Consider the following 10,485-nt stretch of genomic DNA (forward strand, 5'->3'; position numbering starts at 1 on the left):
TCCAGTCAAAATAATAATCCCTTATACAACAACTGCAATATTAATATTTTCTATTTGTATTGACACATTGATTCATAGAACTGCAAATGAGGCACTCAAACTACATCCTTGTTCTTCCAATGTTTAGCAGATATGCTGTCCATAGTGTTTCTTCCAGTCCTTCTAAAATGTTGTGTCTATTGTGACAGAAATGTTAGTTCCACAAGTATTTCTTTTTACTTTTTTCTCCTGCTAGCATTTGGATAAATAGCAGCTGCCTCTGACTGGCTGTGGTTCCAGGAGGGAGAGTTTAAAAGGAGCCGATTTCACGGGAGATGGGGTTAGACTGTGGTTAAGAGTGGGGTTGAGTTGAAGTGGTTGAGGAGGGAGGTTGGGAGTTAGGTAGGGAGATAGGATAGGAGTGTGGAGGAAGAAGAGTTGGTTCTGGAATAAAACATCCACTCCGAGTGTACCGTGAAGGACTGAGTGTATTGTCCTGCAGGAGTAAAAGGACCAAATCTTTCTGGGAGACTGAGGATGAAGCAGGAGAAGGAGACATCCAAATCCCAGTGAAGGAAGGGGGTGAGCCCTTAAGACTATTGCTGAAATTACCTCAGGAGCTGCATTTGTTAAAGGGGTGGGTAAATGAAGGAAAGTCCCGCCTTAGAAAGGAACCAAACTATAAAGCCCAAACCTTAGAAACTGAATTGAAGTGAACTAGCATATTATTATTGCTGAAATAACCTAAGTTTCTCGACTTATATTATACTACCTTGCTTTAAAAAATAAATCATTATTGTTTATTTAAAGAACACCTGCATGAGACTCCAACTTTTTGGTTACCCCCTCACAAAGATCCCTCACAGGATATGCTGGGATTGTTAGGGGGCTTTTTTTAAGCCTTCGGGTAAAAAGTTGTTTGGCGTAGTGGGAGCAATATATTAAAGTGAGAGCAGGCACATGGGCGTGAGCAGTAACTGAGGCGTCAAGCATGGCGCATCCATCTTTTCCAAGTTCTTGCTGTTCTCCATCATGCCTTGTGTGCATCTGATATCCCATTGATGCTATAATCCAGTGCTCCCACTTCTTGATAAGGCAAGGGTGCTATCCAGAATTGCTGCCACCATTCAGTTAATGTGATGGCAAAGCATGTCTGATCAGTGTTACATAGGTGGGAGAGTGAAGGATGCCCCAGTACTAACAAATTTGGAAGTAGGGTAAGGATGGGGCCATATATGAACGGGAAAACATCATGGGGGAGAAATTGTCACACGCAGGAAGAAATAAGGATTGCACTTAGAGTTCCTCAATTGAAACTTTATAAATTACCTAATATACCAACACAAATAGAAATCACAAGTCTGTAGCTGTTATCTAACAGATTGCTATATGTACATGGAATGCAATGGAAGTTATTAACATAGTGGAACACAGAAATCATGAAGAAGAATGAAGCCATCAAATTTAGCATGCAAGGGGAAACATTTAATTAAATCATATAATTGACATTTGAATAATTGGCATTCATAATTGCATTAATTAGATAAAATTGGTATTGTTATATTGAAGTCGCTATTAGAACAATGTTGGTAAATCAATAAAAATATATATTTAAAAATAATAATAGTAATATTTTGGCAGTTCCCCTACTGCTGATGCGCCATAGAATCCAAAAACCCTGCACAACTGGTTCTCTCCCCTATCATTACTAAAATTACAATAATCAATCCACCTGACTGAACTTCCAAAGGCCGGAGCGGAAAAAAGGAATCAACAAGCAAGCCTGAAATGATTATAAGCTCCTCAGTGCTCCATAGACAACTAGGCTGGGCTCTGTTACTTATCAGTTATCAGTTTCCCTCTTTCATATCAAACCACTGCATCTTATTTGGCATCCAAGGCATTCTGTTGTGACAATCTTCAAGCTAACAATAAGGTGGATACATGTCCCTTACAGTGCCAAATTGACAGAGTCAGCTGCCACCCAATTTGTCTTGTTCAGATCAGGTGGAGGAGAGGAATAATACTGTAGAGAGAAGCAGGGGAGTCCATGCAGACAAGGGAATTTGCCATCAGGATGTTGCTCCTGCTGCTTCTGCTGCTCCCCAATATAGTGTCCCAAGGACAAAGCGCTCAATGCGCAACTAATAATCCTGTTCATGTTCCACACGAGTGGTATGAGCCAGGTGACCTGGTCATTGGTGCAATGGCATCTCATATCTGTTACATACACCCCAAATTATCCTTCAAGAAACACCCTTCCCAGGACTTCATTGATGCCCCAATGTAAGTAACTGTTAATTAATATTATTTTAATTATTCCTTATATGCTATATCTGACAGAAAATAACTTTGATTGATTGCTATAGTACTTTATTTTTTAAATGTGTGGAGAGATTTTATTAGAAATCTGTACATAAAGGCTATGTGCATATTGTCGATGAACAATAAGCTTTTTTGAGTCTAATTGTGTAAAGAGAGATAGAAAAGAGAGTAGGAGAAAGAGAAAAGAGATGGCATGAAAAAATAGGAAAAGTATATAGCAAAGTAGTATGGTACTGAAGTTTTTGATGATACCTAAATTTTCAAGGTGGCAAAAACTAACACGGGTTGCTGAAGAGATGAAGAAATATGCAACAGCTTTTAAAATTACACAGTATTCTTAGATTGCCCAAATAAGTAAATAAACTTTGCTGGCTTCATCCTCTCCTTATAGGGAGGCAGGTGAATCTCTCCTATCTAGATTCTGTGCACTGTTTAATTTTCCCATTAAACAAAATCTCACTTCATTTGCAGGGTGTTGACAAAGTTCTACCAGCAAATCCTGGCTTTGGTCTTTGCTGTTGATGAGATCAATGAGAATCCAAGGATGTTGCCCAATGTCTCTCTCGGCTTCCACATCTATGATAGCTATTATGATTCAAAGATGACCTACCGAAACACTCTGGACCTGCTCTTTAAATCGCATCACTTTGTTCCCAACTACAGGTGTGGCATCCAGAAAAATGTCATAGGGGTCATTGGGGGACTCAGCTCTGATACCTCCTGGTGCATGGCAAACGTCTTAGGTCCTTTCAAGATTCCACAGGTAGAATATGGATCTTGAAAAACAGAGATTTCATGCTGTCCTTGCATTAGGAATCTACTGATTCATAAATATGGAGTGGGGAAATAGACAAAGTAAAAGGGGTATAATATGCATATCCAACAATGTGTGTAAGAAGGGCAATTTGTGTTTAATAGATGTAATAGAAGATTTCTGTAAAGCTGCCAGGTTTGTAAAGGAGGCACCTAGACTGTTTAATATACAACAATCCTGAATGCACTGCCCTGGCTGCCTGTGAGCTACTGAATATATGAAATTGACATTGGCTTCATAGGCAAAAATAACTGAGAACAAATTAACTAAAAATATTCTTCCCCTTAAAAATCAAGATAGTCTTTTCCCAAAGTATGATGTTAATCAACATTGTTCATTTTCAGAGGCTAATTGAAAAAGTGTTTTCTTGCTTTGTTCTGGCATTTGTCATCTCTCACTTCAGAGCCTTATATAGTGGTGTCAGCATTGTGCTATTCTCCTGCATTGTTGTATTTCATTTTAGTTGTTTTAAATAGTGCTGGTACAGTATTTTGTATTTTACTGATATTTTATATGATTTGGTTTTGTGCTCAGAGATGAATACTATATACAATCTAATGGAGATCTTCAGGATTTCCCAGGAAATCTTCCTGAGAGAGTTCTTAGTAAATAGAGAATCAACCGCTCCCTACAGTCATTACAAAGGTTACAGATCAAAAGTACATGAACAACAATTTCTATCACTCCACTTACACCTTGGAGTTTTGGTTCATCATCCACTTAGTATATTAACATGAGCCATGATAAATGCTCCCCTATTCTTCTATTTTTAAAAAATAATATTTATTAAATTTTCCACTTTAACAATCCAATAAAATCATATTAAACATTCCAAATTATACATATTATTCAACCATCAAACAGTCCAAATGTTAGGCCAAATTATTAAAAAAATTGGCGGTATCTTCCCATGTTCTCAGGCTGGGGTGGTTCTGCTGCTTTCATAATTTCATTTCATTCTTCTGCTGCTTTCATAATTTTCACGATAGTTCCCATAAATCATTCCGATGTTAATACTTATTACATTTCACAGCCTCTGAACAAGCGAGATAGAACAAAACAATATATTCTTTGTGGAATTTACATCCCGAGTTCCCTCTGTATGTTCACAATGTCTCTTCACAAAATGATGTTTCCACCAAGCCAGTCCAAAAATCTTCTCAACTTGGGCAGCAGCCAAGTCAGTCCAGATAAAATCAAAGCAAGGCATCTGCCCAATGCTTTAAGACCAGCTGTCCTTCAAATGGTTAACCTGTCCAGGGAAGGTTTTGCCATATAAAACTGGGAATGCAAATATTAAGTAAGAATTTAAAGGCTCTGCATTTAATTTGACAAATTGATCTACTTTCAGACATGGCCGCTCGTTGAAGCTGCGTCATTCCGATTCTAATTCTAGGCAAACCTCCTCAGTGTTTTTGGCGTCTCTCCAGTCATTCTCCAAATCAAAGTTGGGAAACTCTTTATCCTCTTCCAAATATATCTGCAGCCGAATACTTTGAACTTGGTTTTCCACCTTTGAATAATTGTTATTTCCACACAGTTAATGACTATTAGAATCATATTATATCACCAAATAAACCACCTCTCCAGTCTCGCTTGCTATAAATAATCAGGCAGCTGGTTCTTTCAGAGGAGGATTTTGCCACATAACATAGGAAAACGAAATATAATAACAAAGGAGGCTCAACCCCCCCCCCTTCAGTTCCAACATACCAAGTCAACATAGATGTTTATCCTTTTTCCGTTCGAATCCTTTTTAGCACCTCAGTGGATGAATTAATTAGAAGAGTAGTTTCTTTCCCTTCGCTCAGATCATGTCCAATACTTAAATCCAGTTTTTCATTTTAAGAACTGGAAGCTTGCTGCTAATTGGAGGCGACTTTGGAGAGTTGCCAAGAAACGATCCAGGCTTTCCACCCAGCTGCCCCCAGCCCCTCCTTCTGAATTTGGGGCCAGGTGTTGGCGATCTGCGGATGAGCTGCCACTCCCCAGCCTGAGGACTGTAGGGTGGCTGATTACTCCCATCTCAGACTCTGATTCCAAAATGTACGGCAGTGATGGGATTCAGCAATCCTCCATCGCAGCTCACCGGAGGCTCCTCCTCCAAATGCTCCCCTATCCTTGGATACAATCAATATGTACAAGAATGAAGCTGTGATGATGCCATAATAATAATAAATATCAACAGAAAACATGGAGCAAGGTTATCTGTGTTTTCCTATATAAGCAGGCGTTGGTGGTCTCCCTAAACTTGGTAAACTTGGCATACAGATTCAGTATATATTCAATATTTTTAGTGTGTGTGCGTGCACGTGTTTATATTTGAATAAATTGGAGTATCAGGAGTTCTTGTTTCCACTTGGAAACATTTGGCTTTTGCTTTTTCCAGATTTCATATGGTTCATTTGAACCAGCCATAAATGATGGAACCAAGTTCCCTTCCTTTTACCGCATGGTCCCCAATGAAGACCTTCAGTATCAGGGAATTATCCAGTTACTTCTGCATTTCAGATGGAAATGGGTTGGGCTCATCACTCCAGCTAATGAAGCTGGGGAACGTTTCTTACAGACAATTGAGCCAATGCTTTTCAAGAAAGGAATCTGTTCAGCATTTACAGAAAGAGTTAAACCCAATATACATTATAACAGTAACTTACTAGAAATGCTGGAGGACTCAAGGATTTTGTTACCAACTATCACAACAAGCAAAGCTAATGCAATTCTTCTACATGGAGGAAGTAGATTTAGTATATGGTTGTCAACTGCTTTAAGCACAATGGAGTTATATCACCTACTATTTCCTCAAAAGAAGTCACATGTAGGAAAAGTATGGATTACAACTACTCAAATTGATTTCATATTATATAGCCTTCAAAAAAAAATTAATGTTAAAATACAAATGCTCCATGGTGCTATATCCTTTGCAATTCACTCCAAGGAGATTCACAACTTTCAAGACTTTCTTCAGAGTGTATACCCTCATTGGACAGAGACAGATGGTTTTATTCAAGATTTCTGGGAAGATGCATTCAGTTGTTCACTTTCAAATTCCACTCTCTCAAAAACTGTGTGTACTGGAGAGGAGATGCTGGAGAGCCTTCCTGCACCATTTTTTGAAATGAGCATGACTGGCCACAGCTACAGTGTTTATAATGCTGTCTATGCTTTGGCACATGCCTTAAATAGCATGCACTTGGCTGCAGTCATCTGCAAATGGAGAGGTGCTAGGGGAAGACTCTCTCCTCAATATGTAGAACCTTGGCAGGTATTGTTCTCTGTTACAAAGCATTCACTGCATTGGTACATTATGATAGTTGGCATTTAATCATCAGTAAAGAAATAAAAGAATAAAACTTAAGAAATTAAAAATGAACCTTAAGTAAATTTATTGTATGAAAGATGGGAATTAGAATATTTCCTATAATGATACTAAACAGACTTTAGATGACACCGACTTTCAGATGCAACAGACTACAAACAACTACCTCCTTCACACTGCAAACCCCTCCATTTTCTCCAAATATCCCTCCCCACTTCTCTCTGTCTCTCTTACCTGTCCAGTTACCCAGTGGTGTAAGATTGGGGGGCCCAGGCGCATAATTCTGGGCAAATACAACCAGGACCCCAACCCCAGGCACTGGCTATTGCAGGGATCCTCATATCCAAGAGAAAACAGAAGAGCAGCCCATCAGGGAGCTGCCACTACCTGGGCACATCTTGGAAGGCCCTGTCCCCAGCTCCTCATCTTTCCTTGTCTGCCAATCACCAGGGGTTTCTGGCCTCACTGGTAGGTCCCCAGAAGAGGCTAGCAACTGTTTGATCACTGTCTCTAGACCCTGAATTTCTCCCTTCTCCTCTTCTGCCTTTGAGTCTGGATTTCCGTCTGCCACAGCCTCTTCCTGCTCCCTTAACCCTGTTGCCTTTTCTGCTTCTGACACCTCTTCCTCCCAGTCTGCTCCCTCTTCTCCCACTGACCACTCCTTGTCATCTCACCACCAATCCCCTGGCTCTGAGCCCCCTTGCGGCGTCCCTTTCGGGTTCTCCAGCTGCTGCTTCCTACCACTCCTCTGCATCCAACATCCAACCATGCTCAATTCCACTCTATAAACTATGGAAAGGTCGAGTCCGATGTTCTCATGTTGCATTCCTATCTTTTGAGAACATAAGCTCCCATCTCTTCTCTTACATGACTTCTCAAATTCCATCCCTTTCTTGGATACAGACAAAGGCTGGTCTCAGACAAGCAGGACTATGGTCTCTCCATCTTGATGCAAGTCTGTTGAATGTTGAATTGGCACTGATTCATGATTTCCTACTCCTCCTGTATGTGCAACTAAAATATGGATGCTCTTCGTTGTGAACTGAAGTGTTCAACTTTGATTCTCTTTCCACTTAGCTCCACTCATTCCTGCAGAGAATCTCATTCAACAACAGTGCTGGGGATGAAATTACATTAAATGAATATGGAGAGTTAGCAGCTGGCTTTGATATTACCAACTTGGTCACTTTCCCAAATAATTCCTATGTCAGGGTCAAAGTGGGAAGTTTGGATCCTCAGGCCCCTCCAGGTAAAGTGCTCACCATTAATGAAGACAGAATCAAATGGCACAGACGCTTCACTAAGGTAAGGGAATACTGACATCTTCTTAAGTTTGTCTGGTGCTTAGAACAGCAGCTTTTTACCCCACTGTATGTGCCACTTGTGTACCTACGAATCATTTCACGCTATTAGTCCTCCTATTTACTGTTAAATCTCCTGATAGTGGATATTTGATAAATTCCTCAAAACAATATCATAATATTAAACTTTTCCTATCCATTTGGATAGGTGCCACCGCTTTCTGTATGTAATGCCAACTGCCATCCTGGTTACGGGAAGAAAAAGAAGGAGGGAAAGAAGTTTTGCTGCTATGATTGTGATGCATGTCCAGAAGGAATGATTTCAAATGAGAAAGGTTAGAGATGACATCTTAAGATAATGCAGAACCTCTGGGCTCCTGGCAATTTTGTTGACATTAAACTGCTGCAGGAGAAAAGGCTTAAATTAACAGATGTGTTGTTCTCACTGTTTATATTTTAATCTTTAAAACATCTTGAAGATTTCTTTTTAGGTGGAAGCTAATATATTTTACCTACAGCATCAAAAAAATTAGGGTGGAATAGAAGTGGTGTTTTCTCCTCTAAGAATGAGGTTGTTTGACAATAGGGTGAAACTCTTATCAAACTCACTTTTCTGAGATCCAAAGATTTCAGCTGTAATGCATTTCTCATTTTGCTGTACTGTTTATGTGGCTCTAAGAAAAAGCAGGGAGACAATAAAGAAAAAAGAGACGTTACCCATGTAGAAAATTCCAGAATTGATACACAACTTTTATTTTTGATACACCTAGTACAAAAGCATTTGGACTTGAAGCTCGTATACATTCTGATGTAGAAAAGACTATACTAAATGGACTAGTGATGAAGGAATTCTTAAGAATACTTTTGGTTGCTTCAAATGGTCACACACTGTTTATGTATTTTCAGACATGGATACATGTGTCAGTTGCCCAGCAGATCAGTATCCAACCAGCGGCCAGGATCTATGGATTCCTAAGATTCCAAACTTCCTAGCCTTTGATGAAACCTTGGCCATTTTTTCATCTTCCTCTGCACTTTTATTCGCTCTAATCACAATTCTGGTGCTCAGCATCTTCATTAAGCATCGCAATACAGCCATAGTCAAAGCCAACAATCGAAGCCTCACCTATGGTCTCCTTATCGCCCTCCTCTTGTGTTTCCTCTCTTCTTTGCTGTTTATCGGAAGACCTAATATGGTGACTTGCCTTCTCCGACAAACTGCTTTTGGCATTGTCTTCTCTGTGGCCCTCTCCAGCATCTTAGCCAAAACCATATTGGTGGTTTTGGCTTTCATGGCTACCAAACCAGGATCCAATATGAGGAAATGGGTAGGCAAAGAACTGGCTTATTCCATTGTCTTTTCCTGCTCCATTGTCCAAGTAGGAATCTGTGTCCTCTGGCTGGCAACCTCTCCCCCATTCCCAGATGTGGACATGCACTCAATGACGGAAGAAATCATATTTCTATGTAATGAAGGGTCAGTCTCCATGTTCTATTGTGCTTTGGGCTACATGGGATTCCTGGCCACTATCAGCTTCACGGTGGCCTTCCTAGCCAGGAAGTTGCCTGACACTTTCAACGAAGCCAAGTTCATCACCTTCAGCATGCTGGTCTTCTGCAGTGTTTGGCTCTCCTTCATTCCAACCTACCTGAGCACCAGAGGAAAATACATGGTGGCTGTGGAGATCTTCTCCATCTTTGCTTCTGGTGCTGGGTTGCTGGTTTGCATTTTTTCCCCTAAATGCTACATTATTGTGGTGAGGCCTGACCTGAACAATAGAGAGATTTCTTTACCTCGCAGGGGGTCGACCTGGCTTGTGTGACGGAGACCTGTGTGCGCGAAGGGGTAACTGTTACCTTACGAGAGATGGCGCCCCCGGGTTTCTCCGTCCTCCACCAGTCACGGACTGTGGGCCGGGGGGGAGGGGTGGCATTATTAATCCGGGAAGATTGTTCTTTCAGGGCTCTACCATCGCCATCGATCCCCGGCATTGAATGTGTTGGCCTAGTGTGGGGCTCCGAGGAGAGCTTGGCTGTCTGGCTGGTGTACCGGCCACCTAGCGCACCAGCAGCCACCCTGTCAAGCCTGCTGGAGGTGGTGGCCGGCTGGGCCTTGGAGTTCCCTAACCTATTGGTATTGGGAGACTTCAACTTCCATGCTGATGCCACCCCCTCCTCACAGGCTCTGGACCTGGTGTCTTCCATGGCGACACTAGGGCTCTCCCAGTTTGTTTCGGGCCCCACACATCAAGCAGGCCACACGCTGGATTTGATCTTTGGCGCCGGTATAGATGTGATCATGTCTCCTTTGATGAAGGTGCCATGGTCTGATCACTACGCTCTGAAAGCCAGGATTGACTTTCCACCCCCACCCTGCTTAGGTGGTGAGCCGATTTGGGCTCGCCCGCAGAGGCTGATGGACCCTGATAGATTCCATCAAGCCTTGTGGGACCTTGCTCCCCCTGGCGACTCATTGACTGAGCTTGTTGAGGGCTGGAATACCCAGCTCTTGGCAGCCATCAATGAGATCGCACCTAAGCACCCTCTGCGACCTCGCAGAAACCGGGCTCCCTGGTTTACCAAGGAGCTTCGGAAAATGAAGCGGGACCTCAGACGGCTAGAGCGAGTATGGCGGGGTACCCGTGACGGAGCCTCAAGAACATCTTATAGGGCTTTTATGAAAACCTATGAGATGGCAGTGAAGGCCGCTAAGAAGTCCTACTTCTCGGCCTCCATTGCATCCGCTA

The 10,485-nt window shown here is 41.7% G+C and overlaps 1 protein-coding gene across 1 annotated transcript; it reads left to right on the forward strand.

Annotated features, from left to right (window-relative positions):
- Window positions 1–2,185: 2,185 nt before the first annotated feature.
- On the forward strand, window positions 2,186–9,561 carry LOC310830755 (vomeronasal type-2 receptor 26-like; the record flags this gene model as incomplete). Its single annotated transcript, XM_083710595.1, has 4 exons — window positions 2,186–2,265; window positions 2,776–3,067; window positions 7,515–7,686; window positions 8,645–9,561. 4 exons carry the CDS (start codon window positions 2,186–2,188, stop codon window positions 9,559–9,561), a joined length of 1,461 nt encoding a protein of 486 aa, XP_083566721.1.
- Window positions 9,562–10,485: the final 924 nt, after the last annotated feature.

Source organism: Podarcis gaigeae (assembly GCF_964106915.1).
Source record: "Podarcis gaigeae genome assembly, chromosome: 13".
NCBI classification, from domain to species: Eukaryota; Metazoa; Chordata; class Lepidosauria; order Squamata; family Lacertidae; genus Podarcis; species Podarcis gaigeae.